The sequence below is a fragment of the Carassius carassius genome, chromosome 2 (genome assembly GCF_963082965.1).
Source record: "Carassius carassius chromosome 2, fCarCar2.1, whole genome shotgun sequence".
NCBI classification, from domain to species: Eukaryota; Metazoa; Chordata; class Actinopteri; order Cypriniformes; family Cyprinidae; genus Carassius; species Carassius carassius.
In genome coordinates, this window is record NC_081756.1 from 18,560,097 (window position 1) to 18,586,108 (window position 26,012).

Sequence of the window (26,012 nt, forward strand, 5' to 3'; positions counted from 1 at the left end):
AGTGGTCTGTATTGCAGCAATTATGTCCTATTAGGTTTCCTGAGTGGTTTGTTATCAGCCAAAACTTGATCTAAAAGGTTAAAGCACACGCAATCTTAGTAAACTAAATCAAAGTCTATGTTTTATAGGCATAATTAGTTTGCCTAATAACGCAGTAATTTTCAACAGAAGACATTTTGTTTCCAAGCCTCTTTTTTAACAAGCACTTTAACAAACATTAAAACACATTGAGTTACTAAAAATTAGTTTGGAATGCTTGGTTAGTTAAAAATATTCCAACAGTCCAAAAAATGGGTGTGTGTGAGATTTTAGTACATGATCAATTTTTGTGTGTGTGAGAGAATTATTATTATTTATTTATTTTGTATTTTACGTTAAAATATAGGAACCCCTTATTCCTCCTACTTCAAACTTCTTATTCCAAAGGCAAAGCAAATCTAATTTTCCTTGATTCCCTCTCTCCATCCCATCCGCTCCCGGCCAAAACAAAAATGTCAGGAAAGGGGGCGTCCCTTTAGTTTTTATCGTTGCCTTTATTGTTTGATGTAAAACAATGACACATTTATCACTTTACTCTCGAAAATAACAGAAAAAACCCAGCTGCATACACATAAAGAGTTAGATTTATAAATCTGGATTGTGGTTATACAGCTCCACCCATCCACCCCCGCAGGACTGTAATGGTCCATTCCAGTCAGACATGTCATGACTGTTGCTGGGAGAGCAGAGAAGCGAGGATCGAGCTCGGCGGTTTGAAACTTCTGCCGTTGTGGGACGATTCGCGTCGATATTAACTCTGTGGCGCCGTCGACTTTAGGATAGCAAGTTTCTCTTGATTCGTTATCGTTTTTCACTTTATTAAGAAGAGAAAGAGACTGTCGGCAAGATATTCTCGTAGCTTCTGAAGTTTGTGTGTGTTCACGCGCAGTAATAACAGATGATGAACTTTGGACAGCGGGATTTCGGTTGTGTTGACATGTCTTTGGGCGGTCAGAAGAAATAAACCCGCTTTGCCCGGCGCTAAGGCGGCTGCTGGGCAGGACCGGACGAAGGAGGAGGAATATTTTTGTGTGTGTGTTTTGGGTGTAGTGATATACAACAACAATAAACTTGCTACGCCGGGAGCCACTAAGATATCAAAATGTCTGCCAAGGCTGCAATAAATAAGGTAGGAAATTACTTTACTAAAGGTACTTTTCAAAACAGTTAGACGGGATACGAGTCCTGACCCATGTAAGGAGCGATACATGTTGTAAAAAAAACTTTGATCATTTACTAACCCTCATGTTATTTCAAACATGCACGACTTTATAACATAAATGGAACAACAGAGGGGAAAGGACAGTCACCAGTCGTTTTCATTACATGAAGAAACGATATAAAGACAGTGAATGGAGACCGAGTCTTTCACACTGATTAATGATATATGCATTTCTATCTTTTGGCACAAAGTAATACGAGTTGGAACATTTTTGCGTGAACTGTCCCTTTAAGATTCTTGGACAGTTCTTGATGACTAGACTCGAGATGTACCTGTTCATTATAAATGGCCATGAAATGGCCAAAAATTGTAATGTCAAAGTAGTGTGAAATTTCTGCATTTTAATCATAGTAATTATTTTCTGGCGTTACCAACTTCCTCTCGGGATAGTCGACACAGGAACATCTCAAACTCAAAATAGTTTCTGTTTGTCTGAATAATGTGGGCAGGATTTTGCAGGTGCGGGAAACTTCTAACGTTACTCGGGCCCGTGCGGATGATGATAAACGCTTCAGACGATATGCGATATTTGATTCAGTTGTTATATTATATTCAGCCTGCATATTTGTTTTTGGATGGTTTACATTATAAGGCTTGTGGGGAGAAGACTCGATCAGACTATAAGCCGTGGTTTTGTAGTTTTGTATCAGAGAGTCTGCGGAGAAGGCGTTTTTGCGTGGGATACGTGTGTAAGGTGCCTAGCGAAATACAATGGAGCACATTGTGTTTGTGTGTGTGTGTCTGTGCTGCTCTTGAGTGGGCTTCCTCTCCCACTGTACTGTGTGAGAAGCATATGAAAACACAGGAATGTTTACTGCACATTCAGTCTTTCAGGTTTGGTGAGTTTCTCTTGGAGAAATGGTTAGGTGATGATGTAATGCAATGGTGTGTATTGACTCTGAATTTATATCCAGAAAACATTAATAACTAATTAATTGCACATGTTTTTTCTGAAATTGATTGATTAATCCCAACTAACATTAAAGTTTTTAAATGTAATTTTATTTTGCAATAATTTAACATACAATCTTCAAATTAATTTAGAAATAACACAAAGGCAGTATAGTTTTTAAATATTTGTTTAGTGGCATCTGTATCACTGAAGGCGAGTATCACTGATACCAATGCTACTGCTGATGTGATAGTTTCCCCCCCCTAATATTTAAGCATTGACTGATTATTTAGGGCTATCAATTTTAACATTTATTAGACTTCAAAAAAAAAATCTTCTAATTTAAGTAAACTTAAAACAATCTTCACATAAACTCATTATAATAAAATTGTTTCAGGTGGAAATTTTATCATGTCTGTTTAAGGTGTGGATCTCTCTGGATGACCTTGTTTTTGTGTCCTTAAGTTTTGCTCAGTCTCCCCAGTGTCCTTGTTTTCTCTCAGAGATATTGTCCTGTCTCTGCTATATCAGCTATATTTTGTTTTGTCTCCTAGTTTTAAATACAAAGAATTAATGTGGGTGATTACTTTTTCATTAGGTCTTTTGTAGAAGGTGACAAAGACTACAATGTAGTCAGTTTGGGACTATTTGTTATTTAAAGATCACCGAATTGTTCCACAACAGACCAGAAACTACAATGAGTGACCTGTGACTCAAGCCTTAAAACAGATTACAGAGACAAAATCCTTCAATGACACCACATGCATTGCGTTTCTATCGCTCACCAATTTGCTGTTTAGGGCTCATTTAGTGCTTTGATAGAACTTTTGTTTTGAGTATGCATTTGTTTTAACAGTTCTTGGGGAAATCATGAATTCTTATTTACTATTATTATTATTGATTAATAAATATATTTCTAAATAAAATATAGTGAAGTCATAATTTCTGTTTAAGAGTTTAACAAAGCAGAATTCAAAATCTTTGTATTAATCAAGTTAGTCAGTAATAAATGCAAATCCTGTTACAGTTGTGGGATCAAGTCACCATTTGGTACAGATCATGTCTGTTCTTGAGTAGAAAACTTCTTGTTAAACTGGTCTGTCTCACTCTAACACCCTCCCTGAAAGTATCTAACTTTCTGGATTGACACCACGTGATATTATTTTCCTTGAGTAAATAAAGTGTACATTGTACTAAAACATGAATTCAACTTAGAAGGACCTAATCTAGTGTCCTATTTGAATGAAAATGAAGGTGTTTAATATGGAACTGTACATACAGCCTTGATCACCTGTCTGTCTGTCCCATGCACAAAATACCAGAGAAAATTATTTGTATTAATACTATAAGTAGGCCCCTTGAGCTTGTATTCATAGTTAAACAGAAAGAGCGAGCGAGAGCAAGAGAGAGCACTTCTGTTCTGGAGAGGTTCTGTTAATTACTGCTGGAGCCTCTGGCGCTCTTTGAGAGCGTGCAGAATAGGTTTTTTAATCATCAGAGGACAAACATATCTCCACTTTACTGCTGTACCAGACATCTTAGAAAAAAAGAAGGCATGCAGTTTCAATTTCCTTTGCTGGAGAGGAAATGATTGTTTCTTTGTCTATATCTGTAGTTTTTGCCGCCTGCAAAAATCTGAAGATAACACTCTAAACATTAAAACCCGGCAGTGTAATGTGCTGTTTACAGAGTCCTGTGTGCCGCTCAGAGCCAATCAGAATCAAGTGTGCCTGTGTTGTTGAAAAGCTTGAACAGTTTCCATAGTGAGCAACAGCACTGGGCTCCTGGTGCAGCTTCACCACAGGGCCCATATCTTGATGTGCATTGGCGTTGCACATTATCAGTATTACTGCCTCACCTCTCGTATTCTTTTGTCACCAGTTATGACAGATCTGTGTGTAGAAGTATATAAATTCAGTGGAAGGCTCACTTGGCTATGTCATTTTTACATTTCTGCTTAGTTTAATGCTCTGCTAATGAGGACTTAATTAGGCGGTACCCTACTGTCACCCACTGTTAGCCCTCACCCCCCAGTCCTCCTCTCTGGGCAATCAGTGTTCTGGAACTGTTTGAGGCAGTCTGTACGAGGCTTAGATATGCACTGCGTGTGACAGGAGGAAGCAGAAGTGTATGTGTAATCTTCTGCCTGTGTCATCTCTTCAGTTTCTTTATAGTAGCCAGTGAGTTTGTAGAAAATTAAGAGTGGTCCAGCTGCAACAGAACATGCTAATTTTAGGTGACACAATCAGCTACATTTGTACTTAAAAGTTTAATTTTGTTTCTTTGAGCATAAATTGGTGTGAGATAGAAAAGGCTTACAATAAATTATTTGTGTGTATACACCTACCATATTTTGGGGAGAAATTTGTAACCAGAAGTGAGCAAAATCTGACAAGACCTCCTTTTTGGCATGTCCTCCTCATTTGGAAAAATGGTATAAAAAATTATATATACCGTATTTTTCGGACTATAAGTCGCACCTGAGTATAAGTCGCATCAGTCCAAAAATAGGTCATGATGAGGAAAAAAAACATATATAAGTCGCACTGGACTATAAGTCGCATTTATTTACAACCAAGAACCAAGAGAAAACATTACCGTCTACAGCCGCGAGAGGGCGCTCTATGCTGCTCAGTGTATGCTACAGGAGCACTGAGCAGAGAGCAGCATAGAGCGCCCTCTCGCGGCTGTAGACGGTAATGTTTTCCATTAGTTCATTTCTCTTGGTTCATGTCAAATTAATTTTGATAAATAAGTCGCACCTGACTATAAGTCGCAGGACCAGCCAAACTAGGAAAAAAAGTGCGACTTATAGTCCGGAAAATACGGTAATATTTTAGAGCTGCAACTAACGATTATTTTTTCTGTCGACTACTCTAACGATTATTTTTATTAAAATAAATTATTAATCTAATGTTCTTTTTTTGATTAGCTAATTAATCTTTTGGATAACTTTACAAGTCGTTTAGTCGTTCCATCACATCTGCAGCAGAGACCTGAACCAGGAAGTTGGTCACCAGATAACACGGTAACCAGTTAAACCGTAACACCGGAGAGCGCCAGTATGTTTTCCTCAGAGGTGCTCGTGCATCACAGTTGTGCTGCTGTGGTACACCATATTCGTTTTTTGGGAACAAAGGACCATTTTATTTGGCCTCTATTTAAAATATTCCCGTACCTTTGATAACAGTGGTCTCTGTTTTTGTGATAGAATGCAACTTTCTCCATTCCCAGGAGCAGAAGTCGCCATTACGCGAGATGTAAACAGTGTGACGCGTTGATGCATTTCACGCACGTTGACATATTTTTGTAGTCGACGCGTCATTGCTGCACTAATATATATATATATATATATATAGAGAGAGAGAGAGAGAGAGAGAGAGAGAGAGAGAGAGAATGGGGCATATACAGAAAAAAATAGCTTTAATCTGAATCACATGTCGAGTTTTAGTGAGCCTTCTTCTCTCAACCATGATAATACAGAGCCCTTTAGGAGATTGTAGGCTACAGTGACCCAGACGCACACTCAGCATGCCAAATTCCTTCATGTTACCTCAGCTTGAACTGGCTGAATATAACAGGTGATGCCCATCTAGCTCAGTGTATTCTGAGCAGATCCGTGGAGTAAGTCACATTGATAAAGTGGATTATTTTCAACAGTATTGCTCCCTGTATAATTGTTGTTTAAGCAATGACTAAATGCAGACTGAGTTTGAGGAGATTACAGACCTCACAGCGTTTATTTACCTCTAAGACTGTAGTGGCTATATTTATTTGATAATAGTCTGTTATTATTGTATTATGTGCGCATAATGATAGTCAACTCACCTAGATTTGCTGTGTTTGTGGGGATGGAGAGTGTGAGAGTGTTGCGATAATGATGGTCTCCATTTGGAGATTTGGTTTGTGTGTGTGACTCAGTGCATTAGTGATTTTGTGGCTTTTATCTGAGTGCAGGGCTCTGAAAGATTCTAAAGCTGACAAGCTCACTGCCACACGAGAACCCACGTTATCTTGTAAAACCTCTGTTTAAAGTCTGTTTGTGTTCTCAGTGTGTTGTCGGTCCAGCTTTCCATTAGGCCTGTTTTCTCAGACCCAGGTCCACTGACCTCAGCTTTGCTGTGCTCACAGCACAAAGCAGGTTAGCTGAAATTTACTGTGTTTATGAAGCTGGGGAAACTTTAGAAGGCTGTTTTGAAGATAACGCTTGAGCAATTTTCTCACTGTTGCTGTGCCCCATAAGCTTTAAGTAGCACATACTGCCATAAGCTCTTTTGACTTCATTTGCCTTTCAACTTCTCTTGAGCTATTTTAATTAAAACTTTATCACTCTTATGATTTTCAGCATCAATGAATGGATTTTGGCTTGAATCTGAAACTTTATTTTCTGCTTATTGAAATCAGGTATATTTTCTCTATTCATCTTTGTTCCTACTTAACCCGCCACATTTCCATTGATTTGAGAGCTGAACGATCAGGTAACTTACAGAACTTGCCAAAAATAAAATATATACACCTAGTTTTGAAGGCATATTTAAAATTGAAAAGGCTAATTCAGCATATTTAGGCCACATTGAACTGGTTTTCATTTAACATATTACACTTATAATTATATTCACATGTGTTATTGATAAATAAACAATGTTATAAATAATAATTCTAAATAAATATTTTTTCTGACAGACAGGAAGATAATTGAGTGTGCCACATCGGGCATTTAGCTTTGGAGAGCTTAGTTGATTATAATGAGAGTCATGTAGTTTTGTTTTGCCTCTGTCTAGACAGACTGAGTTGTGTTAAAAAAATTAACCCACCCCTGGCCTCAGATGTGTGCAGTTTTTGGTTCAAGATAATCAGTTTCAAGGGGAAGCCCTACATTTACTTGAGTGCTATTTTTCTCAAAGTGGTAATTAGAAAATATAAAATAAATACACATTAGGTATGCTCTGTTGCCTTTTTATTTACAAAATGTTTTGTAATATGCTATACCATGTATCTCACCAAGGCTTCATTCATTTGATCAATACAGTACAAACATAAATATAGTGAAAATTTTAAAAAGTGAAAATTTTTGTTTTCTGTTTTACTTGTTTTAAAATGTTAATATATTTAAAAATATCCTGTGATGGCAAAGCTACATTTTCAGGAGCCATTACTCCAGTTACTTCAGTGTCACATGATCCTTCAGAAATCAGTCTTATGCTGATTTGGTGCTCATTTCTTCTCATTACCAATGATTAAAACAGTTGTGCTGCTTAATATTTGGAATTGTTGTTTTTCTGGATTCTTTAAATAGGAAGTTAAAAAGAACAGCATTTATTTGAAAGCAGAAATGTTTACAATTGAAAATGTTTTACTCTCGCTTTTGATCAATTTAATGTATCCTTGCTAAATAAAAGTATTAGTTTCTTTTAGGGATGTAAAATATCGATTAATTCTATAATCGAATGTCGTTAAATTTCAATTAAAGATCAATTAATCGATTAATTGTTAACCATAATGCTGCAAAATGCATCTTTAAAATGTCAGACAGCAGTCACTGGCATGACAGGATGTGAAAAAGCCACACACACACAAACACACACACACACACACACACACACACACACACACACAAAACGCTTTCTCACTTGAATTAATGGGGTTTTAGTCTGAATAAAATGCTAGTAGCAGGATGATAAAATGAAGAGAGCACAATGTTTGAGATCATTTTACTTTGTTGACTTTCCTATCCGCTGAACGCGCCTCTTTAAATGGTTTTGTGGTGCTCGTTGTTGTATTTTAAAACACAATTGCAATGTTTTCAACTGACATTATGGAATTTAAAATAAAATGATCCCAAACGTAACTGTGGCACACGTGTGACTGCGCTGCGCATTAAGTGAACTGCGTCCATCAGCGCTGCTGCAGCAAAACATTAATTTGATTCTGCTGGATTCTGTTATAGAAAATGATTATCAATGTTAGAACAGCAGAGTGGACTGGTATACTGGTCTTTTTTTATTCTGGACTGTATTTTATTCTGATAATGAACAGACTGCGATGTAAGTTTGAATCGCTAGAATATACGTGTGCACCAGACAGACAGAAACAGAAAAAAAAACAGAGACAGGAAAAAAAAAAAAAAACTTTTTCGCAGGGTTAGGAAAATGTTAGATCGTGACCATGCCTCTGGATGCCGTTCGAGATATAGACTTTATTAATGTGGCTTTATTCTGGTTTGATGGTTTCTTTTCTTAATTCTTCACAGCCTAACCCTCTAATTTCGCATGGGTTAATTTTATTATCTTTCACTTTTAATCACATCTCTTACTGTGTGTGGTAAACATGGGAAGGGAAATGAAAGATTTCATGAATTAAGAATTCGTTCTATTTATTATCTCCTTAATCGATTGCATCTCTTATCGACAATTAACCTATGTTTGTAAAATGGCACAGCTTTTTAGTGTGCAGTCAGCCAATAGTCATGATCTCATAATAAACACAGACAGGGATCTGATTTACATGTTGTTGTTGTTTTTTTTTTTACCCCTCTGTTATTTGATTTGTTTTTTGTAAAAAGAAAAGGAGAGTGACAGTTGTAATTGTATGTATATATGCTCTCGCTGTATCATATTTTAAAATAAAATTATAAAAAAGATAGGTTGATTGGAACTTCTACCTGAAGGTAGGAAATTGTTAGCATTTTGCAGTGTAAATATTTGAGTGATAATACTTGTTATATATTATTAGTATAGAATAATATGGACTTGTACACACATGCTCTGTGATTAAATGTGGGGGAGGCCCTAATTATTTCTGGATATTAATTAGGGCTGGGCGATATGGAGCAAAAAATATATCTCGATATATTTTGCTATATCTCGATATACGATATATATCTCGATACCTTTACAGGAAAAATAACCCCCCAAAAACTACTGTAAAAACAAATATGTCAAATATTACATGTTTAGGGCCCTATGAAATGTTTTATTTTTTTCTTCACCATATGTTTTATTGTTACCTAATTCTGTGTTTAAGCAAGTGTAATTATTTAAATGCATAAAAACAACTTAATTTGTTACATTTAAAATAGCCTTATGTGAAATGTTTTTCCCCTCTGAAATTCTGTGTATTCACATTTTTCTGGTTGTCAAATGAAGACATAAAACATTCATTTAATTGATCTTTTAATTATTGAAAATTAAGCAAACTTTATTTTTTGGTAAACAAAGGGGATTTACTATTAAAAATAATACATGGAAGAAATGTTGTGTGATTATTACTTAAATTATGTTAGTTTCATTTTAATAGTAGTAGGCTTTCTACATTCTGCTGAACAATAGGCTAATAATAGATTTCTGGCAAATACTTTTATTTTGACGGGTTTACCTTTACAGTTCTGTGCATGTGATACTACAATCTATGATGTGATATGACGCTAGTTTTACTCAAATCAAACGGCCAGATGCTCATGAAGTGACGGTCAGAGCAGTTCTGGAGATGTTGTTCATGTGTTCACGTCTTTATTTAGTGAGAGGAAAGACGCTGAAATCAACGGAGCATCACGCGCGCTTCCTGGTGTGTAATAAAATTAAGACGTGCTTCTGCTCCATTCATTAACACAGACACGCAGAACATGCAGGATTCATATTTAAATAGTCTTTTCTGGCTTAATATTTGTAGATATTAGTCCATATCGCGATTTGATATTAGTCCATATCGCGCGCCATGTTTATAAAACAACACGCGAGGGGAGGGGGAACAAAAGCAAGGAGGCGGGGGGTGAGCACAGCACAGATAAGACAAACAAGCAAAGTGGCGGAATCAGAATTAAATATAAACAATATATCGATATATACGATATGTCAAAATCCATATGGTGTTTAAAAAATATCTTGATATATTTTAAATATCGAGATATCGCCCACCCCTAATATTAATTATATAGGCTACTGTAGTGGTGAAGGATATTAATCTGGCTTTAGCTACACCTCATTAACTCTCTGGCTGTCTATCTTGGGCCACAGAACAGGCATTGTGGGGCAGAATGCCGCCTGTAAGGGCTTGGGAATTCTTTTGAGTGAGCTCGGACTGGTCACGTGAGCCTCGGCTGGGAGGCCTGTCTGGGGTGACTGCTGTTTCTGTGGGTCTAGGATATAAGCAGAACCAAGGTGTCCCATTTATCCCCCTCTTTCCCATCTCACTCATCATTTTGCCCCGTCCTTCTTTTGTTTCTCTTTCTTTCATTCTCTCTCTCTTACACATACCCTGACAAAGAGACCCCCTGCTGAATGAAGCTGTTGTTGTATAGTTACACATCATTGTGCTTCTGTATGTGTGATGGTAGATTCAGGCTGTGGAATTCAGATGTCGGGACAGCCTCGGTCCGGGTGTTAGCTCAGAGTTATGAACATGGACATTGCACAACACCATGTTATCTAATAAACAGACTTAACTTTATGACTGTATTTTTAGATTTCTTCATCTTAATATCTTTTACTCCTGTTCAAAGGTTTTGGGTCAGTAAGTTTTTTTTCTCTTCCTTTTAAAGAGATGAATACTTTTATTCAGTAAGGATGCATTCATTCATACATTTATAATGTTACAAAAGATTTTATTTAAAATAAATGCTCTATTTTTTAATGTTCTGCTCATCAAAATGTCTTGGAAAAATGGATCATAGTTTCCGCAAAAATATTAAGCTGACCATCTGTTTTCAATACTGATTATAACAAGAAATGTTTTTTGAGCAGGAAAATATATTTTCATCTTTGGAGATGTCAGTGTGTATCATAAATAATGGTGAATTATAGAAAAATAATTATAGAATTCACATAACTTAATGCTTTTTTATATTTATTTTTGATTACTAAGTATGGAAGTCTGTTTTTGCTTAGTCTACATATATCACAATTTGCAGCCCTATTTCTTGTGATTGTGTCTTTTTACCTTTACAATTATTATTTTTTTCTTAATTTATTACTCTGAGGCAGAAACAGACAACCATGATAGAGTGCTCTACAAGGACCAAAAAAGAAAATGCTAAAAATTTATAATTATAAAGAGTCTTTTATTTTGCTGCAGAGATAAACAAAACAAGCAACCATAACTTCAAAGGAAACGGTTCAGATTTCGTCTGTCAGTAGAAAAGCTAATGGGGAGTTTTGATTCATAATTAATAGCATTATAGCAGAAATAATCAGCATTCTTTTTTTAGGATTGCTGGCTTAAATGATGGCTTTGTTGTTTTAAGTATTTTAACTCCAAATTGCCAACATTTAATGATTCAAAAGGGTTATACGGAAATCTTCATTTTCTTCTTTTTAGACAAACATCACAATTCTATCAGAGAGAGATTGAAAGAGAAAGAGAGTGTGAAGTGCCTTGGCTTCTTATCAGCACATTCCTGCCCTGTGGAATTGTGTGTGTGTGTGTGTGTGTGTGTGTGGGGCAGATAACTCAGTGAGTGCTCATTGGGTCAGTGCAGTGATGATTTAAAAACTCCTGTGGCAAGGCCGGAATCTGCGGCCTGGTTATCATCCCCGAACTGCTAGCGCTTTGCCACTGCAAACTTAAAATATAATAGGTGTGTGTGTCTGAGTCCGAGTGAGAGAGATAATCCAGTCAGTGCATACGTTTTTACCATTATGCTTTGAATAAAGAGGTTATTGACTCTAGAGGTGGATGAACTGCTCTTGAAGAAGTCTTTCATTTTATTGAGTATACAAGAAGACAGGTTTATGAAGGGTTTATGTGCTGTTCCGACTCTTCTTCTTCCGTGGTGTCAGCTCAGAGATGTTTGGTTGAGTTCAGATTACCTTGCTGTGAGGGTGCCTGCGAAACACAGTGGCAATAAAGTGTCAGTTAGCATGTTCATGTTCGATGCTGAGTGGCTGAATGCTGGGAAAGAGAAGGTCTTATCAGAGGGTCTTGTTTGATTAAACACATAGCAATTAGCAATAGTCACTTGTGGAAGTTTTTGATTATTGTCTTTTATGCAGTTTTGCCACATTTGAGTTATTCTTTTAGAACTCATATGATCTCTACTTTGTGTACCGAGACTCTGCAGGTACTGGTGGATCTACCAAAAATGGTCACATTAGGTTATTACGTAAATCAGAAAACCTTCTTAAAGGTGCAATACGAGATTTTAGAAAACGCTATCATTAGCCGTCCAAAGCCACGCCCCTTGAATGCATTTATGCTCACAGACCAGAATACCAGAGACAACATTACTACAATAGGCTACATCAGCAGTTCCCAATTCCAGCCCATGTTCCAAAGTGCAGTAAACCCCTGCTCAGGGAGTAGGGAGCAATCAACACGTGTAGGGATCGTATCGATTGGAACACCGTTCATTCACGTAGCTCACTCCTGGCGAGTTGGTCATCTGAATTGGGTGTGTTAACTAAGCGAGACATGCAAAATATTTACACAATAGGGATGTTGCGGTGACGGATTTTTTCCACCGGTTAATCGACGTGTAAAAAAAACGGTAATCCCGGTGTCACCGGGGTTGCGTGTCGGGGATTTCGGGAGGCCGAAAATGCGGTCGTGCAGACGTGCACACGTCTCAATTTACTTTCACTTTAATTAGCGACAACTCAGTAGCATTTGTTTGAATTAATCATGGGTTAATTTATTTTATTCTTAATAAAAATACACAAAACAATAAGACACTCGCTTGTATTACACACATCTTTATTGCAAAATGAATAATAACTTAACACACCATGCAAAAACTAAACGAAAGCACTTATGAAACACCTTTAAAGTGCATTTATTAACAAAACGAACCACTGCACACATCGTGCAAGTATCAAACAAGACTCGTTAAATAATTATAAATATTCGTTAAATAAAGTGCCTGCCTTTTTCAGCAAAAAAAAAAGAAAAAAAAACGCACAACCATCGAATATGAAACGAACGAACATCAAAAACTTCGTTAAATAAGGTAGCCTACCCGAATAATCACTGGACAGTTAAGTGCAAAAAAAAAACTAATATAAAAATTAAACTCACGTTAAGCTGTTAAAAAAAAGAGGTAGGCCTATTAACTGCATACACCGTACAAAAAATTATAAATAGGCTAAATGAGAAACAATAAACGAAAAACCTTCATTTTAAATTGTAACAGTTCGCTTTGAAACCAGATCTTCCGCCATCCTTTGCCAGTTAGCTCGCCTCACTCTCCTCAAATGATAAATGAAATCGGACACCTGCTGCTTTACTGCGGCGCTCGTTCCGCTTACGCTTAATTACGAAGGCACGTAGTCACTAACTGAATTAAGTGCTTTATCGCTATAGGCTAAAACTTCAACACGATGGGGACGGTGCCGGTGGTCAAGTGCTATGACCGGTAGGTGGGTTAAACACCGTGTATCACCGGTAACACCGACTATCGCAACAAGCCTAGTACACAAGCACTGGAATTGGGAACCGCTGGGCTACATCATGTGTCATTCACTAGCTAGAAAACTTTAAAAGTATTACAATACCAGGAAGGAAAACCAGGTTGTTTATGTTTGTCTGCACAGCGTTCGTGAACGTGCTGATGACATATCCTGTCTGTGCGAACAGGGTGTGCAGAGGTAGGCAGATACATATTTTGACAGGCAGGTAGGAAAGCCATTCAATAAGCTCGGACCGAGTGTTCTGATTGGACGTACATTTCTTGGTTCTAGGCCTTCCACATAATATATAAATTCTAGGGGTGTAACCGTACACAAAAATCACGGTTCGGTACGTACCCTGTTTTAAAGTCACGGTTCGGTTCATTTTAGGTACAGTTCCACCCCTAATAAATAAAGAGTAAATAGATTTAGGCCACTTAACTTAAAGGGGTGGTTGATTGCAATTTCACTTTTTTTAATGTTAGTTACTAGTTAATAGTGTGTAATGTTGCTGTTTGAGCATAAACAATATCTGCAAAGTTGCAGCGCTTAAAGTTAAATGCAATGCTTTTAAAATTCTGGCAGTTTAATGCCTACAAAAACTGCTGGTAAGAGCCTACAACAAGCTTCTTCCCAGGTCCGTTACATCACAAATCCAGATAAACCCCGCCCCCGGGAACACACAACAAACAGGGCAAGGCCATGCTGTGCTGCTTTAGTTTAGAGAAGAGGAAGAGAAAACTAGGGGTGCACGTATAAATCTATATATGAATCGTGATTCTGTCTTCTAACAATTCTAATGGATTCACAAGTTTCAAAATCAATGTTCTAAAGCAGTGGTTCTCAATCCTGTTCCTCGTGTCGCCCTTCTCTGCATCTGTCTCTCTCTCTCTCTCTCTCTCTCTCTCTCTCATTCAGATTGTCAGATCAGCTCCAATAAACTGTTCCGTTTATACACTTATTTTCACAAAGCAATGAGAAGCGTTATACATGGATGTGTGTATGGGTTGCTGTGCTGTATTAAAGCTTTAATCAGAATAAAACCGTATATTATATTAAAAGCTAACAGAAGCCAGTAGCATTTACAAACAACAGTGTATCTAAAAGTATGAGACAACAACAAACAACCATTAAGAGCCGTGCTTGCACAGGTTCTGCATGAACCTCTTCATTATTATTCTCTGCGTCTCAATCAGGCTCAAATTGATAAGCAGTATAGATGATGTCATTGTTTACAATACAGCTGGAGCACATTCTGAGCTTGAGAGGGGCGGGATGTTCAGACGCGCTCGAGGTGGTTAAGCGAGGTGTTTTTCTCACACAACCTTTGTGACAATTACAGAGCAAGTTACCTACTGTTTTTCAGCAAACTCAGTGATCCTCTGAGAAAACTAATCCCGTCCGAATGCGAATGTCTGTGATTGCCGGTGATATTTTATTTCACAACGCGTTTCCTTGTGTGTTTTGGCCAACGTGTATTACCGTAAATGCTCTTACAGCGCGCATGTTTGATATATTTGCTTACCGGCAAAGAAATAATAATAAAAAAATAATAAAAATAATAAACTGTTAATACCGGCTATTGTAATATCACCATCAGGTAAGATTACTCGCGTTAATTTATGCACTCAGTTAGCTACATAATGTTTTAATTACATGTGTATTTTTATGAAAATTAAACATACGGTAGATTTAGCCTACTACACAAAAAAAAAGAAAGAAAAAAGGAAAACAAGTTCAACTAAAGGAACAACACATTAACATGGTTTTGCTATACTAGCCATTTAGTATTTATTGTGTAATAATACTAATGGCAATCATTCTGAATGAATGCAATGCACGCATACAGAGCGCGTGATCTCGGTGACGCCCAGATGCACAAATCAGACCCTCCAACCTCTGTAATAAACATGGAGATGTTAGTCCCGTCCGAATTGGTACATGAAAATCGCAGACGTCAGGTGGTAAGAATCAAAACTCAAACGTAGTTTAGAAAACTAGTCCCGTCCGAATAGGGCTATAGGCACACAAACTGGCAGTCAACACTTATAAGCTACTACTAAATATTGTAGAAACTTAATTTTCTGTAAAGTTGCTTTGTAATGATTTGTATTGTAAAAAGCACTATAAAAATAAACTTGAATTGAATTGAATAACAAAAAAATGTTTCTCAAGACAATCACCTATTGACACTTCAAGATGCCAGACACATAATGTGTGATATGGAGTTCAGTGTCCTGTATTTGTATGTTAGTTGTTTGCTGGCCTTTTCCTGCTGCTGATGGCCTTTCTCAGCAGTGAGAACCTTTATAAGAAGCGTGGTAGAGATTAACTTTTTTAATCCTAGTGCACAGGATTAGAGGTTTTTATATTTGTATCTCTACTTCTTCTTTGAGCATCAAACATCCAATCTGTCTGCCATATTAGTAAAACATAAAAACGTGTTCTTGCAGTTAGTGCTTAAGTGCTTTTCTTCTAGATTTTTTCGCTGCCGCTCAAAAGTTTGGGTTTGGTAAGAGTTGTTTTATGTTTTTGAAAGAAGTATCATGTTTAGAAAGGTTGCATTATCTTTTATAACTTTAAGATAATTATGACATTACACTTATAACATTACAAATATTTTATAATTTTTTATAACATTAGGAAATGTATTAAATGTAAGGAAGGGTAAGATGGTTCAGAATACAACCGTCGCCTCTGGTATTAACTTCATCAACTTTTGTATACAAGATTGACAGATTGAGGAAGTCTATAGTACTGCGGTTTGAGAGCATGTTTTCAGTGAGCTTCACCCATGTAGCCGTCTTCATGGCTGACAGTGATCCTGCATGCTTCAGTTTGAAAGCTTCTGAAGCACGACAGAGGTGGTAGCAACCCCCTTCCTGTAGGCCAGTCTTTCTGTTTACTGTTTAACTCTCTCTTTCTTTCTCTCTCCCGCTCATTCACGGCTGCCATGGTCTATTTTTAGACTTTGATTGTAAAGAACTTCTTAACCAGATTAGACGTCTCTCTGTTTTTCTGTCTGTCTCTCATTTTCTCCCCATTGGCATCATGTGGTTATTATGATACATCTAGGCTTTGCTATTGATTATAATATATTTTTTTATTGTTTGGGTGCAATGATGCTTTGATTTGACCCTGAAAATCTAAAGCAGCACATAAAAAAAAATATAATTCTGTAATTTACTCATTCTCATGTTATTGCAAACTTGACTTACTTTTTTATGTGGAACACAAAACAATATATTTTAAATAAATGGTTACCAAACAGTTTTGGTGCCCAATGACTTTTGTTTGGACAAAAAACACTGAGATATTTCTCAGAATACCTTCTTTTATGTTCTACAGAAAAGATTAGTCATCAGGATTGGAATGATATGAGGATGAGTAAATGATGAATGAATTACCATCCCTTTAAACCTACTGCTATGTCTTATTGTCTCTGTGGCCAGGCCTGTGACGCCTACATTGGCTATTTGAGCTCAGTCAGTGGGAAGGACAAAGTATAAATGGGCAGATTGTTAGGATTTATTGCATGTCTTTTGATTCATGGACTGCAGTGGCTTTTCTCTTGTGCTTTACTTGGTGAAAGTAAAGAGAACCAATTGAAAACATGATTTTCGTTTTTTTACTCTCTCATAGTCTTTTAAAAATCGAACACCTTCACCATCTTTATGCTATATCTCATCGTTTTAACCCTTAGGGTACTAAGCCCTTTTTGGTCCGTTTTCTCTATTTTTACATTTCGGCTTATAAACCATATGTAATGATGATGGACCACCATGTATTTGGTATCGATGGATTCAGAAGACCCTAAGCTACCATAAGCATGCATGCAATATGTTTATAAAGGAAGTATGAGTGAAAAATTGTACAATAAACTAAAGAATTTCAAAAACGAAAATTAGATTTTTTTTGTCATTTATTACTGAAAAACACACAATATAGAACAGTTTTTGAAAAAAAATTTTTTTTTCAAACTCTTTGCTTGACAGAAATGTGTTATTGTTTAATCAAATGTGTAAAGAACAATTAAATAATTAACTTTTTTTACAAACAGTCCTAGGCATGCCAGTGAGCAAAGCAAGGCCAGGAGGTCTTGTTGTACACTTTGCTTGCCTTGCAGTGCTCACAGTACTTTCTGACATCTGCAGGCTTGTGTGCAGGGTTTGCTGGGTCCAAGGGACAATGGGTAGGGGTGTGCGGCGAGTTGTCCTGTCTGCATCCTGCATCAGAGCAAATACACAATCAAACTGGAAGCTTTTTTTGTGTCAAAATTCAATGTAGAAAAAATAACTCCTATAAACTCATGTAACCCTATGAAACTCCACTGTACACTAAAAACACATTTCACCTCTCTTGACCTGAGCAGTTTACTTAGTTGAGTAAGTCAGTCTATTGAAACAAATTGCACACCACTCTTGAACTGAGTTTACAGGGAAAGAGTAGTATGGTACACTAAAACAAATATTTCATGCCTCAATCGCTATCTGACTAAAAATCCAAAACATATACATACTCAAGATGTATGATATAATAAATTATAATGATAAAGAGGTTATTTGAAGTTACATACCAGTCCTCAAATGGATCTTCCCCATCCTGGTAAAATACTTCGTCATCTGTGTAAAAGCTGTCTGCTCCAGATTTCCCCTTGTCACTTTCCAGTAATTGTTCCAGAGCTTGTTCTGCCTTAGATCTTTTACTGCTTGCAATTTTGATAAAACAATTCTGTAATAATGCTATATCTCTCTTGAATTTATCTCTTTGTGCTCGCTAATACTCCGATCGTTCTCTGTAACACTCCGATCGCTTTCTGCTTTCTCCACCTCATGCTGATTCTCCGATCGGTTATTGATTACACCTGGCTGGAGGTCGTTTTACTATAGTCCAGCCCAGCTTTAACAAGGCTACAGCAGAGCTACAGAGTCCTCTGAATGGCTAGAATAAATCATGGTAACCTTCCTCTGATTGGGTTAGAAAAATATTCCTCCCAGCGGTTTTTACATTGGTTGTTGCGTGTTGAATCTGCCTAACATAATAGTTTTCATTGGCCTGTTTACGCAGTGGAATTGCGCAATAAGGGAAGCGTGTTTAATATACAAACTGGATACCGCTGTTTTCAGTGGAATCTGAGGAAGACGGCAAAAAAAAACGCATCTCTCTAGCATTAATAGTTTTTGAGATAACTACACATTTGTAAAAGTATGCCATTTTGGGCGGTACCGCCCAATCCGTCCCCAGAGGGTTAAGGAACTGTTATTTGATTAAACACCTTCACCATCTTTATATGATTTCATAGTCCTAAGAAACTGGTTTTCAAAGGTTTGAACAGCCTTTTTTTTCTGTTTACCACTAAATTGACAAGGAATTGTGGGTCATAGCTACTCTGAGATTATTTGCATAAGCTAACCTTCCTGATTCTCTGGAAAAGAGTTTTTTAGAAGTCACCAGAGTGGATGGCTTGAAATTGGATCTGTGTTGAGGACTTTGCATGTAGTGTGTATTTGTATGTTTTTATGCTAACACATTTAACATGTTTCATTTATTTTAACACTATATTGTTGACATGCTATTCTGTATCATTCGTCGATGAACAGGAAGCTGACAGCACAGAGAATCATAGGTCTGCAGAACAGATGCACAGAGCTCCTCTGAATCCAACTGTTAAAGGATTACTGCTTTTAAGATGGATTTGGGCTGTGTGTGTGCATGCCAGTGTGTTATGAGTGTGTGCCTGTCTAAGCTAGTGGCTGTTTGAAGAGGGAGAGAGCATTTGTACAGCTTTTCAGAGCACAGCCCTGGGACCAAAGCAGATTGTGAGGAAAAGGGGAAAAAATATGGAAAGATCATGTGACCTTTTGCATGTTTTAAAAATAACACCGGAGAACAGAAAATAATCCTGCTGACCCATCATTGTTAAAATAATTTTGAGAAGCTATGCTTTATTTTGGAATACATCAGCAATTTCCAGAATGATGTACAAATATCTAAACACTTGGTGACTGTCTGTGTGTGTATTTTACTTAAATTTATAGGATTTCATGGAATTGTAGTGCCTTTAGTGTCAGTGACCTGACAAAGCTAATAGTAATTTTGTTTAGCATTTTATCCCTTCAAAAAGAGATGGTTGTTAAAACATCTGCTGTAATTAGGGGTATGCACATATAGTGCAAATAAATTGTAATATTTGTTATGTAATTATTATTCCAAAAAATAAAAACACTATGAGTTGTAGTGCCTTTTGCTTTGTTGGCCATAATTATTATCGAAGCTACTTTAGAATGACTTTCCATTTTTAGAACCAGATGGTGGTGTGATGACATCTACCTCCAGGGGCTAATGAAAAATGCTTACCAGCACACCTTGACTTCTTTGACGAGATCTATAGCTGAGATGCTTCATGTTGTCCTTGATCATGTGATCTTAACTGCTGTGGCAGAGGATGGGGGCGTGTCCCAGAAACAAAGGATTAATAACAGTAATTTGATTATCATAGGTGGCTCTTTGTTCAGACCAGGGTTATTAATTCTGGAAATGAACTTGATAGTGGTTATCTGGTGTTAAATCTCAAAATGTTTGTTGCAATTCATTTTCAAAAACGCACACTACTAGGGCTACACGATGTGTCGTTTAAGCATCGATATCGCGATGTACGAATCCACGATCGTCACATCACAGGATGTGCGATGTAGGCTGTCGTAGTTGATCCGTTATTCATTAACTGTACGGGCCAGCTACTCACCTGCCCTTGACGAATGTGATTCGTGGTTTAATTGCACAGCTTAACCATCATAGAGTGAAAGTTTATAATTGACAGGACTGAAAACCACATGCAAGTTTAACAGGGCAGAGAGAGAGGGAGCGCGAAAGAGACAGAGAGAGCGCGCGAAAGAGACAGAGAGAGCGCGCGAGAGAGACAGAGAGAGCGAGAGAGCGAGAGAGACAGAGAGAGCGAGAGAGCGAGAGAGCGAGAGAGCGAGAGAGCGAGAGAGCGAGAGAGCGAGAGAGCGAGAGAGCGAGAGAGCGAGAGAGCGAGAGAGAGAGAGCGCGCGCGCGAGAGAGAGAGAGAGAGCGCGCGAGAGAGAGAGAGAGAGACAGAGAGAGAGAGCGCACACGAGAGAGACAGGGAGAGAGAGAGAGCGCGCGCGAGAGAGAGAGACAGAGAGAGAGAAAGTGCGCGAGAGAGACAGAGAGAGACAGAGAGAGAGAGCGCACACGAGAGAGACAGGGAGAGAGAGAGCGCGCGCGCGCGAAAGAGACAGACAGAGAGTATATTAGAAGTACCATCAATGTTTATAGAAATGTATATGGATTTATTTTGCATGTAATTTTTTTTTCTTATGAATATATATGTATTTTTGTTTTGTTTGTTTCTATTCTGCTATGTACAATGCTTTGGCAACATGTACCTTTGTATGTCATGCCAATAAAGCAATATGAATTGAATTGAGAGAGAGAGAGAAAGAGAGACCAAGAGAGAGCAAGCCGTTTTCAAACAACACGAGCGCTGTCTTGCTCTCTCTCCTTCCCGCATATTAATCAATTGACACGATGGTGTCGAAGACAGCAGAGAATGTAAGTGTGCTCACCCCATTTTTGTTTGTAAGAAAAAATATCGCAATATATATCGCAGAAAAATAAAATATCGCAATGTCATTTTTTCCCAATATCGTGCAGCCCTACACACTACGGTTCAAAAGTTTGGGGTTGGTAAGATTTTTTTAAATGTTTTTGAGAAAAAGTCTCTTATGCTCACAAAGGCTGCATTTACTTGATTAGAATTAGAGTAAAAAGGGTTACGTTCTGAGATAATACAATTTTAAAAGTTCTTTTATTGTTAGATAATTCAAAATGTGTTTTATTCCTATGATAACAAAGCTTAATATTAAGCAGACATTACTCCAGGCTTCAGTGTCACAAGATCCTTAAGAAATCATTTTAATATGCTATATTATAAAAAATAATATTAAAATCATACTTACTCCAAATGTTTGATCAGTACTCTAAAAAATGCTGGGTTGTTTTGGGTTAGTCCATATCTGACCCAAAATTGGGTTGAAACAACCCCGCGTGTCAAATTGTTCTAAAGTAAGGGGAAAAAACACTGATGACTAAAGGCAATTGTCTCTTTTAACTGTCAGACTTTGATTCAGCTGCCATCCTGCATTCCTAGATACATTACAAGCTCTAATCCAAATAATGTTTCCATTTGCTTTATTGATATCTGACCTGCATGTGAGGTGGGCAACACTATTAGACTACTTGCACACTAGAGAAAGCTCTGATAGAGGGTTCGATTTATAGGATTGTGTAAGATCTTGAGGGTGTGGGAGAAGCCAGATAAGTTTGAAATCAAGCAGAAACTCAACAAATTGGATTTCTGAAAGCACTTCAATTCCCATTGGTTTAAATTACAGTGTATTGCAGCTTGTTTTAACTAACTTTTTAGTTGCATCACTTTTGCAAATTTGCATTTGAAAGCAGTGAATTGGTATGATTTATGTCTTACATAGTGTATAAGTGCCCATAGAGCCTTATATAAAGTGATTTTTTGAGTGAGTGTGTGTGTCCTTGTAATAAACGCAGCAGACAGCATGAATGTAAAGGAGCTGGGATCTGTTAGTTTGTTTTGCAGCTGCAGCTGTAGGTAGCAGACTGCACACAGTCCAGGGCTGAGCATGAGCAATGGTGTCTCATTTCCCCTATCACTGACCCCCCCCTCCCCCCCACGTATTGTGGGTGTGTTTCTCTCTCTCTCCCTCCTGCACTCTCTCTCTCATACACAGCACACGTACAGAGGAACAAGCGGAGAGGAACTACTATTGCAAAGGGAATTTTTTCTTTAAGCAGGATATCATCTTTCTATCTCTTTGCCTGATGCAAGTGTACATCCATCCTAACAACATGTGGAGTTGCTGCCTGTCATCCTAATTAGGGATCTTTAGCACACCGGAGGAACAGGCTCTGTGCTCACACACCACCACCGGCCACCTGACTCTTTCTGTGTGGATGTACATTAAGTGGGCAAGTGCACAGTACACCCCTGCAGTCTCTATGGATCTTGGCTCAGACGAGGAAATGCATGGAGAGACTCACAGATCTTTGTTTTTATGACCTGATTCAACCAGCTACTGCTGAACTGTGAGTGTTACACTCTGCAGTAGAGAGGATTATGCCATTTCCCACGTTCAATGTTTGTATTTGTATCTCTAAATGGGTTACACAGAATTTGTGGATGTTCTCAGATTTCAAGAAATAAATCCATAAAATGATAGATATATCGGTGATATTTGAGAGTAAAAAAATGCCAGAGGCTTGTCCTTAGAAAACATCTGCAATGTGTGGCATCTCCAGTCATGTGAAGTTGTCAGATTTACTGATCACTGTTTGTGCTTTGCAGGATGGGCTGCAGTAAAGGTGCCCTGTTGTGTAACTAAGACTGGATTGACACCGTCAACCAATTGCATTTTTTCTTTAGATCTGATCATGCGATTTAGATAGCTAATTTCTTTAGATAGATCTTGTGTGTGCGTGCCCACAGCAAAAAACATGTATGTGGTTGGTCACTTTCAGATGTTGTTTTGATGCATCTGATATTTGTCCTTCCCACCAACATTTGATCTCTCTGATTCTCATCTTATTTTTGTTTATGCGTCATCATTGTTAACCGACATGATTTGAGAAGCTTGGTCTGGTGTAAATCACTTGGCACTCAGATAAGTGTAGTGAGTTCATTGGAATTTCTACATGTGGCTAGGATGCTGGGCTGCCCCTAGTAACCCTGATTAAGGAGGGGTGTGTGTCCACCCCTTTCTGGACCAGTCTCCTCTGCATTTCTCTGATTGTCTATGGTCTTAATTTGCTTAATCTTTTGGGTGATACAACTATTCAAAAGCTAAAAAGCTAACTAAAAAGCACAGTCTTAAAGGTGATGTATGTAGGATTTACAGCGAGTGGTTGAACTAGGTATTGCAGTCCAAATTCAAAATATTAGAGAGGGGTTTTTTCACCCAGCCCCTCCTCCTCAGACTTGACTTACACAAAGGTTGCCAGATTGACTACACCAACAAGAACGAGCACACATGCCAATGAATTAAATTAAATATGGTGTGTTTTCTGCCAACTGGCAACCCGTTATTGGGCGGGTTAAACAGACTAAAACAGAGACGGACATTCCGGCCCGGAACACACATATTCAAAGGATAATAACTGACTGCAGCTGCAGTCTGCGATTGAAATATTTGTCCTGGTTCTCCGAAATGTATGCAAGAAGCATGGACGTTGCTAGGCTTTTTTAGCAGGGCTATAGCATTTAGCGCCATAAATTGTACACAAATTCGCAATCGCCTCTGAGTCAGTCCCCTTAAATTTCATATGAAAACGGCACCAGACCTGTCTCCTCCCGTCTTTCAGCGCGCTCTTTAATCCGCGGACCGCGGCGGAGCAGCACGAGCGGACTCAAACTGAAACAGAGGACACACAGTGTGTATTTATCGATAGATTGTTAGAATATCTGTATCTGTGCAGTTCTTTGTCATAAATGCAGTTTACAAAAGGTCACGAGGGAGCAATCGGTTTCTCATCTACTGTAAAGTTTTCACTCTGTTCACAGCTCATCACACCACAGCTGTTTCGTCCAGCGACAATCAAGCCCTTAACACATATGAACACATACTTTAATTACGCTTATTTAAATATACTTAATCTAATTATATGCACTTTATACATACACTACTGTGCAAAAGTCTTAGGCAGTCTGTTGTCAGACTGCTTGTGCATTCAACAATCTCACTAGATTATTATTCAAATTAATGGCAAAATTAATGTTTGGAAATGTACACTGATATTTCCTACTGACATACTAAAGCAAAAATATAAATAACTGGCTTAAAACCCTTTTTGGGTTGAAAATACTAATGTGCCTAAGACTGTAGGCTTTTACAAACAATGTTGCTACTAATAAAGAATGACCATACAGTCATTCACTGTATCAACTGATTAAAGACAGTGACAGACAGCACTCATTTTAACTAAATATCAGAGTGATTGACAAAGATACAGTAGAAACATTGTGTGTGGTTTTCTATTAAACAATGACCGACATCATGTAATACATTTGTTAGTTTTCTAAGGAAAGTTTGGGAAATGAGAGCATACAAGGAGCATGTGAATGCTATGGATTTATTTTAAATCTTTTTAATGTTCTTTAATGTTATGCTTTTTATGCTTTTTTAAATATTTATTTATTTATTTTTATAGAAGTATTGATTCAGGCGCCGTTTAGGCACCGGTACCATTTTAAAAGTATCGAATAAAACCCAATTGATACCCAATCCTAGTTAACTTAGCATGTTTCTTAAATATTTGCAAACATATTATATATTTTTATGCTTTAGTAAAGAACCTTTAACATTGATAATGATCAATGTTTTTTGAAACCAAAACAGCATATCAGAATGATTTCTAAAGGATCATGTTACATTGAAGGCTGAAGTAATGGCTGCTGATAATTCAGCTTTGCCATCACAGAAGTAATTTATACTTTAAAATATATTAAAATAGTAAATTAGTATTTTAAATTGTAATTTAAATTATAATATCTTTACTGCATTTTTGGTCAAATAAATGTAGCTTTGGCGAGCAGAAAAGATGTCATTCACAATCATTTTAAAACGCTACAGAACCCAATTTTTTAACAGTAGTGAAAGTCTTAAGTTGATTTAAGTAGACCAAAAAAAAAAAAATCAGGACTAAAACCTCTCTGGTCTTTATTGCACTCAGTAATTTCTGACATGGGCCCTGTCCCAAATGCCCCCTAAGCCCTTGCAGCCCTTTTTCAGGTCCATGCTTTGAAAATGTCAATGTCACACAGAAAGCACACTGCAGCTACTCATGTTTGTCCTTAAGAGTCATAAAAAGACAAATGAGACAGTGGCCATGACATTGTTTTTTGTTTTCAGTGATGTTGGTGCAGTTCAAGGCGATCTGATCTCGTAACGGCTTGGGTGTTTTCTTTTAAAGTTTAAAATACTCCCTGCGAACAGGAAGGAGCTTCCTGCAGTTTATTCCAGCTCTTGGTTGCGTCCTGTCCAGTCAGAACTCTGCTAACACGCTGGTGTCAACTGTTCCTTCATAAACATGCAACTTTCTTACAGCATGCACACAGATTCAGTATTCTAGGTGAGGTCTGTGACTTCACTGAATCATAGGTACAGTAGTTTGTTTTAGGCTCAAGTTTCTACAACATGAAAATGCAAGAAGCAAAAATGTAATTACAAATTGGAGTTGAAATATAAGTTAAAATATATTAATGAATGTGAACCTTCAGTTTAGCTGTTTCTACCCCAGTTTAACCAGTTTGGGTTTATCCCAGAGGAAGGCTAATGGGTCATTTCCTGTTCAAAGCAGAAAGGACAGCACCTTAAAGGGATAGTTCAACCAAAAATGAAAATTTGATGTTTATCTGCTTACCCCCAGG

At 37.5% G+C, this 26,012-nt stretch overlaps 1 protein-coding gene across 19 annotated transcripts in view; it reads left to right on the plus strand.

Annotated features, from left to right (window-relative positions):
• Positions 1-26,012, plus strand: part of LOC132105458 (tight junction protein ZO-1-like) — a 144,533-nt gene that overhangs the window by 69,704 nt on the left and 48,817 nt on the right. The window contains exon 1 of one of the 19 annotated variants that reach the window (XM_059510656.1): positions 709-1,168. The exons of 17 other annotated variants lie outside the window; for them this stretch is intronic. In XM_059510656.1, coding sequence (XP_059366639.1) covers positions 1,142-1,168 — 27 coding nt within the window. In that variant the 5' untranslated portion in view covers positions 709-1,141. Of the gene's footprint in view, positions 1-708; positions 1,169-22,388; positions 22,676-26,012 lie in introns of those variants that run through there. One more of the 19 variants, XM_059510691.1, reaches the window with a different exon arrangement.